The sequence below is a fragment of the Gobio gobio genome (genome assembly GCF_949357685.1).
Source record: "Gobio gobio genome assembly, chromosome: 5".
Lineage (NCBI taxonomy): Eukaryota > Metazoa > Chordata > Actinopteri > Cypriniformes > Gobionidae > Gobio > Gobio gobio.
Genome location: NC_137101.1, coordinates 6,443,904 through 6,464,793, shown reverse-complemented (window position 1 = coordinate 6,464,793; position 20,890 = coordinate 6,443,904). Strand labels below are relative to the sequence as shown.

Here is a 20,890-nt window from a genome sequence, read left to right as displayed (position 1 = left end):
AGATGTCCTGATCAGGCCAGTGTGCACACCATGATGCTCAGGAGTCATATAAGTTACTAGCCTATTCGATTTCAATTCAAGTCATTCAACCTCTTGGAGTTAGTTATATGTATAAAGAGTCTTTGAGTCACAGGTGTAATCCACGTTTTGAGAGTTGGATCCCTCTCCCACTCATTACTGTAGATAATTTACTGTATATTTATGCCACTTTGGCATAGCGATCATTTGATATCCAGCTACAATTTCGCGCTGAAAACCTGTCATGAATGAGCGCGAGTCGCGACTCCCTGCTGATCGCTGATTGGCTGAAAGTGCGTGCTCGTCAGCGACGTCAACACCAACGCCAGCTGACTCTACGCTGAACGCTGGGCTGGTGTGTGTCATGATGCACACTTGAGTTTGTTATTAACCAATTAGACTATACAATTTAGATGTTTGAAAACCACCAAACTGACCCCAAACCAACCCAAATTTTGTCCACCTGCCCAAACCCGTTTTTAACCGCACAATAAAATTCAAAACCGCCCAATCTGGCAACACTGATTTCAGAGCGTCAAGTCACGTGATTCGACTTGACAGCTCGTCCTCGCTCGCTGCAGAGCAGCGCAAGAAGCTACAGACACTGTTTTTTACGTGATTTAACATATGTTGATCGAATGGGTTGCAAAAATATAATTAGGAAAGTAAGGATTGCGTTTATAACGTGATCTAACATAATATTTGTCAGTGCCCAGGGCCCCTTAGATGTCCTGTGCCCCTGGGCAAGTGACCAGTTGCCCTAATGGTTAATCCGGCCCTGCATTTAATTCTTACCTTTATAGATTAAAAGCCCATTTAGGATAAACCTGATAGTTCTGTTAACAATATATAATACGAGGATGCGCAATGTGGCACGTTCATCCAATCAATGACACTGATTCTGCAAATATACAAATAAGAACATTTACCCATGATTAAATGTGAAAGGTGAAGCAAGATAACCCAGGATTTTGTTAATCCGGTTTTTATTAAGACCCAGGGTTAACTATATTTCAAGTGTGAAAAGCCCTAGTGAGATGTTTTTCTTAAATGCTAGAAGAAACCTACAGGTCCTCAAGCTGTTTTATTTTGCTCAGATCCTACACAGAAACTACAGTTTATGATCATATTCTCTCTTTCAGTTGCGCCCAAAATCTCCAGCTCTTGTAACCAACGCATCTGTGTCTGTGAGGCTCATGGGAATCCCGCGCCTAAACTAGAGTGGCGTCTATCTGGAAATGTTCTGGCTAACTCTATCAAAACGTCCATGTTGAATGAAATTTTAGGAAGCACAAGCTTGAAGAGCGTCCTGATCATCCATCAGCCCCTCACAGACATGACCCTCCTGCAGTGTTTCAGTGCAAACACTTACGGCAACACCAGCCAACAGTTTCCTCCCTATCCTGATGCATCGACGCAAGAGACAAACACAAGTGAGATTCACCTCTCTGACACACACAACAACAGCTAGTGCGCTTAACTACATAGAATCCCATTGAATCTTTTTCCTAAGAGTGTATTATTAAAAAACTGTACTTGCAGTTTAAGTTCACAAGAGTTCACTTTTATGAATGTTTCTTACACATTTTAAGTGCGCTTTGTAATGATACCAAATTAAGTTACTATAAAGCACAATTTAAATCATTATGTTTTAATACATTTTGTTGACTAACATACTAAAAGCATCTGATTTTAATTGTAGTGTAATATTCAATATTACATTTAAAGTTAATATATTTTAAATGTACTACATTGCAACTTCATTATAAATATGTAAGTATAAACATATTTAAATATGCATGACCTACAATTTCCGATTACACTATTTTAAGGTGTCCGTGTTACAGTTAAGTATGGAGTAATAATAATTAACTACATGTACTTAGGATTAGGGTGTGGTTTAGGGTTAGCTGCATGTAATTATGCATACTTTATAGTTGTTACTATAATGATAAGGACAGTGTAAAATAAAGTTCCCATTCAGTCGGTCACTCTCGACGCCACGTCGGAGTACCGACGAATAGGAATCTCGCTTGCGAGAGCCAATCTACTTCGAGTGTAACTAAACGAGCCAATGCACATTGGCATGCAATGATTGCACCAGGTGCTCATGCCACGCCGTGTGGGTATAAATGAGACACAGGTGATTGCATCAAATCAACCTTTTGCTTCGGAGCCGGGTGGTAGATGGTAACGCCAGATATCACTCACTACTTCGCAGTCCTGACTGAAGACGGAAGCCGCCTTTCGGAAGCGATCTCTTCAGTCGGTGTTGGTGTGACGGCACAGCAGCGGTCGCGTGGTTTTCGGATCATCTCTCTGTGTTGTTTGTTAGAGCAACCACAAAGGCTGTTCTCACAGCTGGTTCGGTGCGCTAGGTGGAGAGCGCTGAAAAGCCGTTCTTACGGCTGGTAAGAGAGCGCCTTCGTGTGAGAGAGCGCGCACGTCAGGCTGCACCCACCCCCTGACTGTGTCGCCGCGACCCCGCCCCCTGCGTGCTTCAGCACCAAGGAGAGCGTCCTTCTGAAAGAGCAAACACAGATAGAGCTTGCGTCTTTTTCAAGATGACATTCTCTGTGTTTCTGGATGCGGTGGTTGCTTGTCACCAAGGGATGGTCACCAGCGCTGTATCTCGTGTTTGGGCGTTCAGCACACTGAGGCAGCACTGGTGGATGACTCATGTTCTCACTGCGGGAACATGACCATATCGGAGTTGCGGTCTAGACTCCATCTCGCAAGGGGTGGAGTCCCCGTGCCTCTGCCTCGATCTAACCCTCCACAGAGGGTTACTTCAGGCAGTAGCACGGGTGATTTGAGGGTTACGGTGAGCGCGCTTCCCCCAGGGAACCAACCCCCGGGGAATCCTCATCCCTCTCACACTCCGCAGCCAGCAGAGCTGCCGTTGGAACGTGGTGGGCCGTCCTCGAGATGTGCACCATCCATATCCTTCGGGGCTCCCCCTGATGATCAGATGTCCATCGCTGCATCGGAGGGAGGGTCAGACTTCTCTGGAGATGACGTGTCGGCGCAGGGGGCTCCTTCGGGAAGATCCGCTGTGCCCGATACAGATCCAGAGATGATGGCCATGCTTTCCCGGGCCGCCGAGAAGATCGGGCTCGTGTGGAACCCTCCACTGTGTCCCGAACCTTCAAGGTTGGATGATTGGTTTCTCGGGGTGGCCCGTGCTGGTTCTCAGCGCCCCACCCCGGTTCCTTTCTTCCCGGAGGTGCACGAGGAGCTCACTCGGTCATGGACGGCACCTTTTACTGCCCGAAACTGGCCCAGTGGATCCTCCTCCCTCACCACCCTCGATGGCGGACCTGCAAAGGGTTACACGCAGGTTCCTCCCGTGGAACGGGCCGTTGCTATGCAACTGTGCCCTAACTCCACATCCAGGGGGAACCCGTGTCTCCCCTCCCGAGCCTGTAGTAGGGCTGAACGATATATCGTTATCGTATCTATATCTAGATATGAACTTTCAAGATATTACTATCGAAAAAAGCAACGATATAGACGATATAGATTTCCCCTCTCCGCGCTCGCCCTGCATACAACTCTGGCAGTCACAACAAACATCAGTTTTACGAGTGCCCTTGAATGCACCGCTAAAGCCAGCGCGCGCGCATTACAGGGACATGAGAGGGGGGCGGCGTTTCCATGGTGACACGTCATTGCTTGTCACGTGACACACCGCAGCAGCAACAGCGCTGAATGAATGATGATCTGCTTTTGTCATTTTTTCCTTTTTTATTCAGAATATTCACAAATGTGTTAGCTATGGCATGAAATATCTGATATTCAGAAGTATATTGTTGTTTAAACACCTTTATAACGATCGCGTTAGTTGAGCTGTATGCGCGATGGGCGCCGCCGTGTAATGCTGCCTTCACGTGCTCTCGGAATTATCGTAAATACGAGTTTCCTAGGTAAACATTGCACATGAACGCCCTCACATTTTGAAACTTGAATGCAATGCACTCGTAATCACGATTTCAGAAGTCGGAATCATCAAATTTCCGATAGCACGTGAAGGCAGCATTAGTTTGTGCCGCAGACGCAGTTCAGAGAATCGGATCTGTTGGATTTACAACCTCTATGTTTACAACACGTGAATTCATCCACTTCTCCCGAAATACTTAAAAGTAAGTGGCTGGTGAACTAGGAATAGAATAGAGTAAACATTGAAGTTACTTACAATGTGTATCTGATATGAATAAAACGTGTCGAATTATAATGGAAAGGATTATTATTACCTCTTCCATAGACATCAGTGTGTATTTTACAAACTCTAAATGTATTGTTTTTTTAGTACTTATGTGAATTTATATGTTTGAAACCTAAAATAAACAGTATGTGGTTGAAAACACTGAAAAGTTGTGATATATGACAGCTCTGAGCGCGCCTGTCTCTGTTGATCATGTGATGCACTTGATCATCCGCTCCAGGGACCAGCCTAGACTGATTACACCTGTGTGATCGTACGTGCCAAAGGCTTAAAAACAATAAATTTTCTGACACAAATTTTTGAAATGTAGGCTTAAATCAAACACATTTTAATTCAGATTCTGGTTTTCACCGAACACGTAGTCATATCGTATTTTATCGATATCGAGATATCTGGCATGAAAATCGAGATATGAAATTTTGTCCATATCGTTCAGCCCTAGCCTGTAGGTACTCGTCCGATCTGATCGGAAAGGCCTACCAGGCTTGTGGAGAGGCAGGCTCCGCCTTACACGCTATGGCGTTGTTGCAGGTTCATCAGGCCCAGGCACTGAAGAACCTGCACGAGGGTGGTCACGATCCCGCAGTTCTCCAAGAACTGAGAACCGCAACGGACCTCGCGCTTCGTGCGACGAAGGTTACGGCGGGGGCCGTGGGTCGTGCGATGTCCACTATGGTGGTCCAGGAACGCCATCTCTGGCTGTGTCTGGCAGACATGAGGGAGACCGACAAGATCAGGTTCCTTAACTCCCCCGTCTCCCAGACCGGCGACGCGGTCCAGAACTTCGCCCAGCAGTTCTCGGCCGCACAGAAGCAGACTGAGGCCATCAGTCACATCCTGCCACGGCGGTCAGCTGCTGTTTCCACCCCGCCGCCGGCAGCACCTCAGTCTGCTCGTCGCCGAGGGCGGCCGCCTGCGTCTGCCTCCTCTCCCGTGTCGCAGCAGCAGCCTCCACCCAAGCGACGTCGTGGAGCCGGGCGCAAGCAGGCCGCCCCGCCCGTCCAGGCTCCTGCCAAGAGAGGTGGCAAAGGCAGGGGCAAGCGGCCCTGAGACGGGCGACCCGGAGATGGGGAGGACTGCTCTTCTGGAGACGGTGACCGCACCGCTCCATCCCCCGGAGGAGGGCCGGGAGGAGAATCTTGTGTTCCGTTTTGTTTCTGTTCCGGTCCCAAATTTTCAATAAAAGAGCAGTTTCCTCCATCTCTGGGTCCTCAGGGGGCTCGGAGAGTTGTGGCCGGTCAAACGCCGGACCACACTCATCCTCCCCCTTCACCAGCGGGCAGCAGTGGACGACCTCCTCACCTTCCTCCTGCCCACCTGTGGAATCAGGTAAGTGTTGCACAGCACACTCTCACCTCGCTGCGGGCCGCCTCCACGAGACAGCCGCCCCAGCCTGGTACCTGCATTCCACCTCGCTGCCCCACGGTGGGTACGCCGGTGGTCCCTATGGTCCCGCTTGCACGGTCTCTGCGAGCCTGGCTAGAGCTCCCCAGTCCATCTCGCTTGCTCATTCGGACCATCAGGCTCGGCTATGCAATTCAGTTCGCCCGGCGCCCCCCCAGGTTCAAGGGCCTTCCGCTTCACCTCAGTGAATGCTGCAGATGCCCATGTCCTGCGTGCGGAGATCGCTGTCCTACTGGCGAAGGACGCGATAGAGCCGTTCCCTCTAGCCGATATGAAGACCGGCTTCTACAGCCCGTACTTCATTGTACCCAAGAAAACCGGTGGGTTACGGCCAATCTTGGATCTGCGAGTCCTGAATCGGAGCCTCCACAAGCTACCGTTCAAGATGCTCACGCAGAAACGCATTTTCGAATGCATCCGTCCCCAAGATTGGTTTGTAGCGATCGACCTGAAGGACGCGTACTTTCATGTCTCGATTCCTCCTCGACACAGGCCGTTTCTGCGCTTTTTCTTTCGAGGGTCGAGCATATCAGTACAGAGTCCTGCCCTTCGGGCTGTCCCTGTCCCCACGTGTCTTCACGAAAGTCACGGAGGGGGCCCTTGTGCCCATGAGAGAACAGGGCGTTCGCATCCTCAACTATCTCGACGACTGGCTCATTCTAGCACAGTCCAAGGATCAGTTGTGTGAACACAGGGACCTGGTGCTCAGACACCTCAGCCAGTTGGGTCTTCGGGTCAACTGGGAAAAGAGCAAACTCGCCCCCATGCAGAGGATCTCTTTTCTCGGTATGGAGTTGGATTCGGTCGAACAGACAGCGCGCCTCACGGAGGAGCGTGTCCAGTCGATGCTGAGCTGCCTGAACACGTTTCAAGGCAGGATGGCGGTTCCACTGAAACCGTTTCAGAGGCTCCTGGGCATATGGCGGCTGCTGCGGCAGTAACACCGCTCGGCCTGCTTCACATGAGACCGCTTCAGCATTGGCTACATGGCCGAGTCCCGAGATGGGCGTGGCAACGCGGCACTCACCGGGTGAGCATCACACCGGCCTGCCGCCAGTCCTTCAGTCCATGGTCAGACCCCTCGTTCCTTCGGGCCGGAGTGCCCCTGGAACAGGTGTCCAGGCACGCTGTGGTTTTCACGGATGCCTCTGCCAGGGGCTGGGGAGCCACGTACAACGGGCATGCAGTGTCAGGGGTTTGGACAGGCATTGGCATATCAACTGCCTCGAGTTGCTAGCAGTGCATCTTGCTCTGAGCCGCCTCAAAGCGTGGTTACGGGGCAAAGATGTACTGGTCCGCACGGACAACACTGCGACCGTCGCGTATATCAACCGTCAAGGACTCCTCTGGAGTCAGAAGTGTCTGAGGTCGCGTCGGGCCATTCATGTCCCTGGTGTGCACAACCGTGTGGCCGATGAGCTTTCACGAGCTGCGCTCCCAGGCGAGTGGCGACTCCACCCCCAGGTGGTTCAGCTGATTTGGAGACAGTTCGGGGTGGGACAGGTCGACCTGTTTGCCTCCCCAGAAACGTCCCACTGCCAGTGGTTCTATTCACTGACCGAGGGTACACTCGGCATGGATGCCCTGGCGCACAGCTGGCCCCAGGGGCTGCGCAAATATGCGTTTCCCCCAGTGAGCCTACTTGCACAGACTCTGTGCAAGGTCAGGGAGGACGAGGAGCAGGTCCTGCTGGTGGAGCCGTACTGGCCCAACCGGACCTGGTTTCCAGAACTTATGCTCCTCGCGACAGCCCCTCCTTGGCCGATTCCTCTGAGGAAGGACCTTCTGACTCAGAGACGGGGCACCCTTTGGCACCCGCGTCCAGACCTGTGGAAGCTTCATGTCTGGCCCCTGGACGGGACGCGGAGGTTCTAGGTGACTTACCCCAAGAGGTAGTTAACACCATCACTTCGGCACGAGCGCCGTCTACAAGACAGGCTTACGCCTTGAAGTGGAACCTGTTCGTCGAGTGGTGTTCTTCTCGCCGAGAAGACCCCCGAAGATGTTCGATCGCGTCTGTGCTTTCCTTCCTGCAACAGGGGTTGGAGCGTAGGCTGTCGCCCTCCACCCTCAAGGTTTATGTTGCTGCAATATCCGCCTATCACGACCATGTAGAAGGTAAGACGGTTGGGAAGCACGACCTGGTCGTCAGGTTCCTTAGGGGGGGCGAGACGGTTAAATCCTCCTCGCCCTCCCTCCATACCCTCTTGGGATCTTGCTCTGGTGCTCCGAGCACTTCAGAATGCCCCATTTGAGCCTTTGCAGTCAGCAGAGCTAAAGATTCTGTCTATGAAGACTTTTCTGTTGGCTGCATTGGCCTCCATCAAGAGGGTAGGGGACCTGCAGGCATTTTCGGTCGACGAATCGTGCCTAGAGTTCGGGCCGGGTGATACTCACGTGGTGTTGAGACCCCGGCCTGGCTATGTGCCCAAGGTTCCTACCACTCCCTTCAGGGACCAGGTGGTGAACCTGCAAGCGCTGCCCCCGGAGGAGGCAGACCCAGCCCTAGCTTTGCTCTGTCCCGTCCGCGCTCTGCGGGTTTACGTGGATAGAACTCAAAGCTTCAGAACCTCAGATCAGCTCTTTGTCTGTCACGGAGGCCAGCAGAAGGGAAAGGCTGTCTCCAAGCAGAGGATGGCCCACTGGATAGTGGATGCCATCACCTTGGCTTACCAAGCACAAGGTGTGCCCTGTCCGCTCAGGGTGCGAGCACACTCTACTCGAAGTGTTGCATCCTCCTGGGCGCTGGCACATGGCGCCTCGCTGTCAGACATCTGTAGAGCTGCGGGCTGGGCGACACCCAACACGTTCGCTAGATTCTATAGCCTACGTGTAGAGCCGGTCTCCTCCTGTGTTCTCACCTCAAACGGGAAGAAGCACTGAGAGGCCCCGGCTCTTGTCGGCTTGCTGCGCTACGGCGCTTATATTCTTCACAAGCAGACTGAGCCCCCCCCCGGGCTACGGCTCAGCATTGTACTCCACATAACTCCTTCGGGGTACGATGTGGGCTCCGCAGCGTTCCCTTCTCTAGGGCACGCTTTCCCAGTGTTATCCAATAATCACTGAGCGGGTCATGCGGAACAGCAGTGATGGACTTCCCGGTGTGAGCTCCGTCTCATCAGGTAAGAGAGCTCAGGCGGCTCACACAGGGCACTGGATGGGGGCAGAAGCCATGGCGCTTTGGTAGGGATTCCTATTCGTCGGTACTCCGACGTGGCGTCGAGAGTGACCGACTGAATGGGAACGTCTCGGTTACGTATGTAACCCTCGTTCCCTGAAGGAGGGAACGGAGACGCCACGTCCCGTCGCCATGTCCTCTGTACCCTGCTGGGGTGCCTGTCTACCTACCCGGCTCCTCAGCAAAAGGCTGATTTGATGCAATCACCTGTGTCTCATTTATACCCGCACGGCGTGGCATGAGCACCTGGTGCAATCATTGCATGCCAATGTGCATTGGCTCGTTTAGTTACACTCGAAGTAGATTGGCTTTCGCGAGCGAGATTCCTATTCGTCGGTACTCCGACGTGGCGTCTCCGTTCCCTCCTTCAGGGAACGAGGGTTACATACGTAACCGAGACGTTTCCCAATTTTCAATAGATATGGCATTTAAGTTTAATTTAGTTTACACGCATGCTTATCATATTCGGGAGTACACTTTAACCATATTTCATATTTCATTACAATTAGTTTGGGCTAATTGATTATTAATATAAATTGAACCTATAATTATAAGAAACATGCAATTAACATTACAAGTATTTTATTTGTTTTTTAAAGTATGCTGAAGTGTACTTCTTTTTCACAAGGGAATCCCTTCTCCTAGACTGCAATGAGATCAAATGGAAACTTTTTTTCCAGAGAAATGCTCATATTTGCCAAGACACAAGTCTGTAATCAAATATCCGAGATCTCAGTATGAACTCAAATCAAAGGCACGATTATAACTCTGTACTGTAGGCAACTGTTGACTCATTTGGGTCTTTTTTAATTCTTCCTGAGAAACATTTGAGACACTTAAATGTCAGTGAGATCTCCATTAAGAGTCCTGAGCTATAAAAGACCAACCTCTGAGCAATAAAACACTGCTTTCCAGGTTTCCACCATGCATCTGTGCTGCTCGGAGCTGCTGTCGGCGCGTCAGCGATGATGATCTTGTGCATTATGTTGATCTGCTACGAACGGTGGGTACATCTGACCAATGCGATTTGAGGAAAGACAAGAAAACAACATCATCACAAAACTGGTCTAATATATATAATGAGTTGAGGCTAAACTGCAGATGTTCATTACAAAGATCAGCTATTCCGGTAAATGTTTTCAAAAGTTGCACTGCTTTTCAGTACAAATATCTAAACATTCTTAAAATCAAGATACATTTACTAGAGAAGCAAAATGACTTCAGATATTAAAGTCTTGTTTTCCAAAAATTTACCAAAATTAAAAACAAGAACAAACATCTGCCAATGTCCCTTTAACTGCAAATGAGCTGCTGCTCACAGGGCGGAGCTTCAAGAATTCCAGTTAGCAGCTCTGATTACCTCATGCAGACATGCAATGAAACTGTTCAGCCTTTTATGTTCAAACCGGAGTCGGACAATGATGGAGAGACTCCAAAAGAAGTGACAACATGTAGAATGAGACAGGACGTTTCTGAAGGGTTAGTTGATGAATTGAATGTCGCTGATGTGGAGTTAAATATCTTCAAGTCATTGGTTAGCATATTCTTTCATGACAATCTCACCCCCTTTGTTGTGTGTTCCCGGGTAGGAATGTAAATTTCAGGGTTAGTGATGTCACTAACCCGGGAGGAAGTTTGTGTAGTCCTTACCAGCCATTTGTTCTAGTCCTTAAAAACTAATTTCTTTAAAAGAAAATCTCCCTTTGCTTTGAACTTTGAGCATTGTAACTTTGCAGATATTGTTTATGCTCAAACAGGAACATTACACACTAACTAAAGTTTAAAAACTGAAATCATAATCAACCACCCCTTTAAGAATGTTCAGATATTTTTACTGGAAAACAAGACAAAAATACAAAGAGCATCACAGTGTGAAGCCAAATAAACAGATCACGCATTGATTTGATGAGACTTTGTGATGAGGATTTGTGATGAGGATTTGTGATGAGGTTTGACATATTATATAAGAATCCATTTTTTGATGGCCTAAAATATTTTTCAGAAGGAATCCCAAACCTTCAGGAACCAGACAAGATGACACATCTGGACTCCTTCTGGCTCAAACAGTGAGTTAAACACGCTCACACTATTCATTCAAAATGGCATTTAGCACTGATTCTGTTGTGTTTCTGCTCCATCAGGCCATTGCCTCCGATTGTGACGGCGAGTTTGTTCACGGCAATGAAGACATGCTGTCAGCCGTTACACCGAGATCACCAGAATCTCTTAATTATTCCTCCATCGACTTCACGAACGCAGAGCCGGCATCAGGAGAGATCAGGGGCGCCTCCTCACTGGCCGATGAATACGCTAAGGTCTGTCATCGTTCTGCATCTGCGACGGACCCCAAAAAAGACCAAAGCCCAGAAGATGACTGCACCGATGAATACGCTGTGGTCCATCATCGTTCTGCATCTGTGAAGGACCCCAATCAAGACCAAAGCCCAGAAGATGACTGCACCGATGAATACGATGATGTCCGTCATCGTTCTGCATCTACAACGGACCCCAATCAAGACCAAAGCCCACGAGATAAAGAAAAGATCACCGATGTGTCGTCAGAAGACACGATTTATGAAAACATGACCCGTCACTCGGTTGTTTAACCCCCTCGAGTCAGCGGTCGCGCCGGCTCGATCGGCTCTCTTTTTTCTTATCAGTGCCAAAGAGACTCAAATAACTATGTCGTTTTTTATCATTCAGGCAAATGTTATACATCATTATAATCTGTTAAGTTTCTATTTTTTTGTGTACAGTCACAATAAAAACAACATTTTTTTTACTGACGATCCACGCGTCAACGCCCACACATCAACTCATACAAACACATCTAATGAAGAGCTATAACGTTACTACATCATTTTGAAACGCGTTGAGCTATAATTCACCTCATGAAAAGCTGTTCATTTCTTAAAGCAACGGATTCAGGGCTGATTGTAAGGTAGGCTTTATTCTATTAAGTTTATTCTGTTAGCATCTGTGAATATTAAACGAACAAAGACTGTTTAAATATGAATCCTGCTGCAACATAAAATGTCATACATGCAAGACAGTCTAGACAAGATTTATTTGGCCTGTTTTGGACAGATTATAATGTGTTTATTGTAAAAAAGCCTAGTGTCACATCAATAAAGCTTTTATTCGCAAATGTCTGCTCAGATGCGATAAATATAGTACCAGTCAAACGTATTTTTCTTCATATTGATGTTTAAATATTATAGCCTAATGTTATTTTTTTTATTTAATATCAAAGTTTGTTTTATCGAGTTAATATCAAGTTTTGTTTTGTAGAAAGTGAATATTTTTGTTTTGTAGAAAGTGAATTGCTTTCTTTAAGGTGAATTTCGTTTTGTATAAATTGTATCTTCATTTTAATTATTTATTATCTAAATAAATGATTCTGGAGTTGTTTTGTTGATAGTGTTTTTTTGTAGAAAGTGAATTGCTTTCTTTAAAGTGAATTTCGTTTTGTATAAATTGTATCTTAATTTTAATAATTTATTATTTAATTTTTTAGCATGAGACTACTTTCAAAAACAAAAAAAATGTACAAAATTTTTTTAGAAAAAATGCTCTTAGAAATTTTTGTCTTGTTTCTAGTCTAAATATTTAAACATTCTTAAATCAAGGTGCATTTACTAGATAAGTACAATATATAATATATATAATATAAATGTCCTTTGTCCTGCTGCTCTCAGTCACATAGGTACCTGAAGCTCATTCCTTATGCATCATTATGATGGGTCATTATGCGGGCTATTGTGTTCTTTTGTCCTCTCAGGTGATATCCATCATTATTCATTAGCTATCACGCCTCCTCGCATACTGGCTACAAATTTTAAATCAGTGTATTGTTTTATGTGAATGAGCAGGCTCAATGATTCTCACATCAGTTTAAAGCAAACACTCTAGGCCAGGGGTTCTCAATCCTGGTCCTCGAGGTCCACTGTCCTGCAGAGTTTAGCTCCAACCTTGATCAAACTCACCTGCCTGTAATCCTGAAGAGCTTAATTAGCTGGTTCAGGTGTATTTGATTAGGGTTGGAGCTAAACTTTGCAGGACAGTGGACCTCGAGGACCAGGATTGAGAATGCCTGCTCTAGGCAAATACACCCATTAGTCAAAAGTCTTGTGGACACATATATATTGTGTGTTTTGAGGCCTTAATTAAATTTTTTTTAAAATGTTGTTTGTTTTCTCAAAAACCATGCATAAACATTTTTCTCTCAAAAATACAAGCATGTACATACATGTTGCTCACATATTATGGTAGCCGATGTAGTGGACAGCACATTCCAGGGCCCAGTTTATGGCCGGGCCACTCTCTGTCCATAACAGTGGACAAAGGTTTGCTACATTTTGATTGGATCTTGGTAGACTGAGACAAACAAACTGTCCAACACCATCAGATAAGATGCTATGACAACATCCAGACACCTCTTAGAGGCCAAAAAGACCAGCTCTTGTACCAAGCCCAGGAAGGACAAGACATCTCATTGGCCCAAATGCAGTACCTGCCCTTCACCCACATCCCTAATGTCCTGGTCTATGACTGCCATAAAAATTCCACAGGACCTCAGCAGTAGTGGGTGAAACAAAGACCACAATGATTAATCTAAATCCATTCATAACTATGTTTGGAAACCTTAAGACGATGTAAACTACACACATCCATTTCATACTTATTCAGAGAAATAAGTATTCTCAGTGACAGCTATTTGTAATGCAACATCTTACACAGAATCAGCTGTTAATGAATGAACAGTTCTATCTTTTCCCATCATATTTGGTTTCTATTTGTTTAGAATATTGCCAAGGGTATTCTGATGGTGGTTTGGAAAGTGAGAAATGCATTGGTAAACTTTAAAGACACTTTAAAGACTTCTAACTGTGTACAGTATGCAAATGAGTTCCACAGGAGAAAGGAGGGTGAGTCTCACTGTGGACCCCCTCTGATGCCAGCAGCCAATCGCAACACTGGAATGGAGAAGCGCCAAATTGCAATCTCCTCCTATTCGGAAAAGGACAAAGGTACCCTTTCAACAGACACACCTTGTTCTGAATTTCTCCTTGAGAGAGATTGTGACAGAGCAACAAGTTCTGAATTTCTCCTTGAGAGAGATTGTGACAGAGCAACAGGTTCTGAATTTCTCCTTGAGAGAGATTGTGACAGAGCAACAGGTTCTGAATTTCTCCTTGAGAGAGATTGTGACAGAGCAACAGGTTCTGAATTTCTCCTTGAGAGAGATTGTGACAGAGCAACAGGTTCTGAATTTCTCCTTGAGAGAGATTGTGACAGAGCAACCAAGTTCTGAGCCTCTGGTTAATCCAGAGAGACAACAAAAGATCCAAGGATCTGAATCTACAGCTTGTGAGGCAGCAACAGATACGACCACGTTCTGAGCCTCCAGCCTGTGAGGAAAGAGACATTAACAACCACTACGTTCAGAGTTTTAGTCCAGCGAGACTACAGCACGTCCCAGAGAGACCAAAGCGGTTTGACCAAGTCCTGAGTGTCTGACCCACAGAGTCAGAAGACACACAGAGACATTTGCAACGAGGTTAAGCTCAGGAGAGCAAACCTTCACTTCAAGGTTCCTTCATCTGCGTGTTCCAGATTAAGGACCTTCTGCACCTACTTCAGGGCCTCATCTGCGTTTTCCAGATTTCAGGACCCTTTGGTGCTCCAGGAGATCAGCGTCCCACAGATCTTCGTGTTCAAGACTGTTGAAACGGATTCCAGCTCCTTTCCCACTGCATTGTCACCCAGCACAACCAGTGGATGAAGTCACTGCCATCGGACTGCTCACTCAACCAAGTGGAACGTAAATACCACTTAACCAAACCTCTTTCCAGAAACCTTGGCATTGTTGTATATTATCAGTATATGATGTTCTAATTTACATTAGAGTTAATTTAACTGATGCTAGTTAATAACAAATAATCTTTCGTTTATTTGTTTGAAGCATAATAAGGTTCTTCACCTTAGTTTCAGAGAAACAACGGTTTATCTTTCCATAAGATAACGCAACTCTTCCATAACCACACTCAACTTAATCACATGTATTTTATGTATCTTATGTACTTTATTCCTTTATCATTCATTGTATTCACTTAGTAGTTGTGTTAGTTATTCTTGTTTATCTTTTGTTAATAAAATCTATTTTATTACAATTGTTTCTTACTTGTGCTGATAATACAGAAAAGGCTCTACAATTTAGAAATCTCACCAATCTTTCAGATAAATCAGCTGACCAACTCTCCCCACTTAACATTCAATCTAAAATGATTGAACAGCCTCCTGTGTGGAGTGTTCTCATAGGGCCAAGGTAAAAGACCTTGACTAGTGTCCCAAACTAAGAGAGGGGGAAGGTGGTCATCTGATGTACTCATAACCACACCTTAAGTGACGTGTGATCCAGAAATCACAACGTCATCAGTGATGTGAGTACCAATCACTACCTTACTTAACGTCCTTGGATGGACGAAGGTAAAATCACTACATAATTGGCGTCCCTTGTTTGGGCCCAAAAGTGAAATTATTACACTGAATACAATGTAATTACACTTTTGCCATTAATGTGTTTATAAGCAACTGAAAAAAACACATGTCAGAGCATGCCAAAACTTCTAAAGGGACCCAAAACAGCTCAGACTCCTAGGGGTTAAAGACAGAAAAGGAAAAGTTGCGCTGCGTCCGAAATCAAATACTTCCCTACTATACAGTACGCCACCAGAGCAGTATGTCTGAAATACATAGTATTCAAATGCGACACATCCGATGAACACTTTACTATCCCGCAACAGGAGAGGAGTTGTGAATGGTAGTGAATCGACGCAACTGATGTTGTAGGTCACGTGATCGCGACAGCAGGTCAAGTGATTGTACCTACTCAGACACTGCAGATGTTGTTGAACAGTAAAGGCCTGTTCACACCACGGAGGACTATAAAGTTGTTGTTTTTTCCAGCTGATGAACAATAAAAACATTGGCAGCCAATCAGAATCCATCCTGCTGTAAAGAGCTTGAGCATTTAAAGCAGTAGACAAACTGCAGAGCGCACATATAATTAACAGAATCATATCGCTCGTTTGTCTGGCTATCACCAGACCAAGCTCAATTTAAGATTGAACATTGTTCTGGGGAGTCTGCGCTGTATTCTCTACTGCACAAGAGGTGTGATAAACGAGCATAATTCAAATGACTCTGTATGCAATTGAATAGTCCTTCAACCAATCAGACCACAAGAGGCGTGATCAATGGGCTTCACCCCATCGCTTCTCTATCCGTCATCGTGTTAAACCCGCCAATAGCGTGCCAGGTGGATAAGCCAGTCTGTGATTGGTTCCCACAAAAGTGTAACAGAAGCAGTAGAAATGAATGTACAGGTTTCCAGACTGAGTTGCAGGGCGAAATCAAATCGCCGGCAGATCAGGCTGGGTTTACCCAGTCTAATCACTCGTTGGTGTGGATGATACTATTGTTATCGTTTCTTGGTGTGAACAGGCCTTAAAGGCCCACTGAAGTGCCTTAAACGTGCAGCATTATTCAATTTGTTGATGTAATTTCCACTGAAACAGGAAGACAGGGCAGGACATATCGAACATTCCTCCCCTTTTTTACAATAGCCAATAGTTTTTAGTTTATATCACAGCTCGACCAGAGCCGTTACGCTCAGTAAAGCCGCATTTTTCTCCTAATCTCCTCCATATAGCTTTAAAATACAGCATTCTGTGCAGAATTCCAATGGGTCCGATACGTTTTCTGGTATGTGCCGGCTCACGCATATGATCGGACCTGAGCAGACTGTGTGTGTGTGTGTGAGAGTCAGACTTAATTCGCCCCAATGGGAAGCATATTTACACTGTCCGAATCATTCCCTATCCCCTATATAGTGCACTATGTGCCATTCACCATGTAGAACAAGCGACCGATTTTAGCTGCAGCTTCAGCGTCTATTATAATGCAGGGGGCGGGGCTTCAGATTCTAGAGAGCATTTAATTGGAAAGAAAATCTGATGAGAAGCTGAAGTGCAGAGTGATGTCATCAAAATCATTGATCCATATTGGCAGAAGTGAGACTGTTTTGAATACTTATATCTTCGAAATATGAATTTTGTCTTTGTTTTGGCGCACACTAGCTTATAGATAACAGTACGGCTAACATATTCATAGTAAAAGACAAAAAAAAAAGCAGTACATTTTGATTTCATGGCGACTTTAAGACTGAACCAAATCCTTCAAATCTTTATGCACAAGTCAAACACCACAGAGGGATTTTTAGAGCGATTTAAAGGATCTTTCAAAACAAATTGCAATTCTGTCATTCTAAACCTGTAGGACTTTCTTCCTTCTGTTGAACATAAAAGAAGAGATTTTGATAAATGTCCCAGTGTTACTAAATTTCTTAGTAAATGTTGAAATTAACATGAACTAATATTAACAAAGTATTGTTAATCGGTCGTTCATGTTTACTAATGTTAACAAGTGAAAACCCTGTAAAGCCATACACAGACTGTAAAAAAATATGGACGTAGTGTCCGTGACGTCACCAATAGGATTCTGAAGAGCAGTTTTGAAGCGTAAAGTAGGGTCGAGCTGGCCGTTGCCATCTTGGCAGCGCGTCACTCCCGGATAATATAAAATGGGCAAAGAGGCGGGACGTGGGCGGAGCTGAGGTGACGTGATGACTAACAGACAGCAGACAAACGACAATCCACCTGTCACTCAAAGTGGCCACGCCCTTAAATATGCAGAACTTTAAGGCTTTATATAATGTAAACGAATGAGTTATAAAAAAAAATGCACCGCCCTCACAGTTGTCATGAAGAGCAAAATTAGCCGTATAGACCAAAACCACAATTTGCACCAGACTGTAAACATGTGTTTTTCTGCTGTAAAGTTGGGCATTTTAACATGAGGCTCAATGAGATTCTGCTCCTTCTGGAGCCTGTAGTTTAAGTCACTTCCGTATTGGCTTCAAGAGAGACCGCAGGAGGTTGCCGCTTGTGTAAAGCATTATCAAATTAGATCTGAAGTTTGTGGTCTTTGGTCAGAGATCTCACCACCGATGTCACAACCATTGTATGTGGGTGGGACAAGACCCACCTAGCCTGACGTCCTCATACTCAGATTCTAGTCAGAATAAGAGTCTGTTCCTGCTCCATTGGGCTGTGATTATGAGGCGTGTTTCAACCGAACCAGGAAAGACCTCAATTGGATAGACCTACAACCAATCAGAACAACGGAGCAACGCTTTGTTGTCAACAGAACTCAACTGCACACACGCTGGAAGAAGTAGAAGAAGATGAGTGTAAACGATCTTTACCGGTTTTGTAAAAAAGAATTTAAGGATACACAGAATACTTACCAACATGATCATCGTTTTTGAGAGAAATAGTAAAGGTGAATGCATATACGAACAAGTTCTCCGTTTAGGATTAGAACAAATTCAACCCAAGCGCTCTTTGGTGACGTGGATTATTACGTTACTGTGGATCATCTGTCCATCATCGTATAAAGCCCGCCCTGACAATTTGATTGGTCCGAACAGCTTTGATCGAGCATAGTTGCTCCACAACGGATCAAGTCCAAATCAAACTTCAGGACCTCAAATTTTGTGGGCGGGGCTAAGTTCGGCTGGCATCCAGGCTAAGACCCACCCACTTTTTAAGACCAACGATATTGGACCCACTCACTTTTACCATCTATAATTCTGTTCACCTAATCAATAAACCCTTTATTATTAAACACACGTTAGACACTTTATTTCCACTTTTCGAATGTTTTATACATTTTTATTGAAAATAAATGCCTTTCCGATCTGATATGTGATGGGAAAAGGGAAAAGGCCGTTCGAACCTCAGGTCGATTTGCATCAAAACCTTCTGCCATGCGTCTTACCCCTACACTATTGTCAATGTAAATGACTTGGTGACTTTTGTTATTTTGTCTGGCCCAACCAGACGTTTAGTAAACGATGCGGACTATTTGCACTTAAAGCTGCAGTAGGGAGTTTTTAGAAAACGTTGACTTAGCCTGAAAATTTGAACAAGCACAACTCACAGGTCACTCCCCCTTGCTCTCTGCTGCGCTACAGCCCTCATCCACAGCTCCTCCCCTATCACAACGGAGCCTGTTGTGAACGCGCAGGCTAGTAAGCAAGCAGGGCCACCGATGACGGCGGATAAACAGTTATGGCTCATTCACTAGTACGGACGAAACATCAACAATATGATTTACATTGACTATGGCCTGCCCATATTTTGACTACAAACTTTGTCCTCAAAACATTACGTATTTTGCAATACATGTAATGTAACTATATGACGTTGCACTATTTCTATAAGTAATAAATAGCTAGTAAGATAATATAATGGTAACTAACGTTACAGTATGCAAGTAATTATTCTATCGACATGTAAATAAGGTTTGCTAGTACATTATTTCAGCAACATGACAAGCCAGTGAATTAGTAGGTTTCAATAGTTGCTTTGCACAGTGCGTAACATTTTATCTGTATTTTTATCTGTATGTTATGTGGCTAGAGTTTTGACACTGAGTCAACGGGCTCCGATGAGGAATTTACAGCCACAGCGAAAGTCAACAGGCAGGGAGAAGAGGAAGCCGTGGTGTGAGCGGAGTATCTTAGTTGAGTAGTTCTTAAAAAATGAAACAAATCAAGCAGGGATACTTACTTGTCAAGCAGAAATGTGGCTAACTCTGCATCGGTTTTTAATCCTTTCAGGACACGTAGCTCCCTTCACCTCAGAAAAGCTGCTCCGATATTTACCCTCGTTTTATTTCGGGCTCTATCCAATTCTTTCTTTTTTTTTTTTTATCATCATCATCTGTCTTTTTCCATTTACCCGTCTTTATCATGAGCAGGTGCCACTCGAGGAATTGGCAGTTTCTATTGTTTGTCCGCCATAAGCAAAGTTGCGGCACACCGGTAATCTTGAATTTGAACGCCTGTACGCGCTGTGCATGAGAGGGGTGTGATCAGCGCGCACATTGTTTTAATCAAGTGATGTCCATTTTATGTCACTGGTATTATGGTTTAGTCCCTTTACCTTGGGTATTTCGGAAGACCAACTCGTCTGATTATTACGAACTATCATACGGGGCCGGAAATGCAATAAGAGGAGTGAGCAGAAAATCATCATGGAAAGTACTCCACTTTCCAGTCAGGATAGATGAGAATAACTTTATTCGATATGATATCGAGAAAGAAAACCCATTGAGGTTGGCAAACCTGGAGGCTATTGCATTTGATAACGTGGAGAAATTAATGGCTAAGAAAGACTGGAAAAAATTATGGTGCGAGGCGCGTGATTTTAATGATATAGAAATAGTTGGGGCAGATAGTTTCCCGAGATGGTTTGATGACCCGGCCTTATTTGTAGAGACGGTGTACAAGGAATAGTTAACACCACTGTGACAGTAGTGAAATTCGTCACTACAGACATCTGGCAATGGATGTTAGATCTTCTAATAACAACTGGGTGGTAGGGCTGCTCGATTATGGAAAAAATCATAATCACGATTATTTTAGTCAATATTGAAATCACGATTATGTAACACGATTATTTCACATGACTTTGGGAATGTGTTGTATTTATTAAAAATACACCTTTCAACAATTCAATTGAAATTGTAACATTTGTTGTACTTTTTGAACTATTAAAATAAATAATATAACATATATTCAAATCAAAGTATAAAAGTATTCACGTAAAAATGATAACCACAAATAAATAAGATCAACAATATGGTTCGGCTAGATATGCTTTTCAGGTACGTCTAACATTGGTTTTCAGGTACAGAAATGTATCAAATGTAAAATAACATTGCATATTTGAGTGCATAAATTAAAGATTAATCCTATTAAACTTACAAAAGCTATTCAATCAAGAGCGGTGAGTGATGTCCTTGTCTTTTGTTGTTTGACATTAAACAGACAGCAGTAAAGGCTACTGCCCCTTTAAGACCTAAAGCATGGATATGCGTCGTCTTTATCGACTGTATAAAGTTCACTTAAGGCATATACAGACTATGTCTGTTAG

At 44.9% G+C, this 20,890-nt stretch overlaps 1 protein-coding gene and 1 long non-coding RNA gene across 5 annotated transcripts in view; one reads left to right on the top strand and one right to left on the bottom strand.

Annotated features, from left to right (window-relative positions):
* Positions 1 to 12,235, top strand: part of LOC307126756 (B-cell receptor CD22-like) — a 37,201-nt gene extending 24,966 nt beyond the window's left edge. For 2 of the 4 annotated variants that reach the window (XM_079817440.1, XM_079817439.1), the window contains 4 exons: positions 1,161 to 1,451; positions 9,741 to 9,828; positions 10,828 to 10,891; positions 10,967 to 12,235. In XM_079817440.1, the coding sequence (XP_079673566.1) occupies positions 1,161 to 1,451; positions 9,741 to 9,828; positions 10,828 to 10,891; positions 10,967 to 11,431 (908 nt within the window). In that variant the 3' untranslated portion in view covers positions 11,432 to 12,235. Of the gene's footprint in view, positions 1 to 1,160; positions 1,452 to 9,740; positions 9,829 to 10,827; positions 10,892 to 10,935 lie in introns of all 4 variants that reach the window. The other 2 variants (XM_079817442.1, XM_079817441.1) reach the window with 1 other exon arrangement.
* Positions 1 to 19,814, bottom strand: part of LOC307126761 — a 50,878-nt gene extending 31,064 nt beyond the window's left edge. Inside the window, exons 1-2 of the long non-coding RNA XR_013816535.1 lie at positions 19,523 to 19,814; positions 9,713 to 9,838 (exon numbers count right to left, since the gene is read on the bottom strand). This is a non-coding gene — a long non-coding RNA (uncharacterized lncRNA). The remainder of the gene's footprint in view (positions 1 to 9,712; positions 9,839 to 19,522) is intronic.
* Positions 19,815 to 20,890: the final 1,076 nt, after the last annotated feature.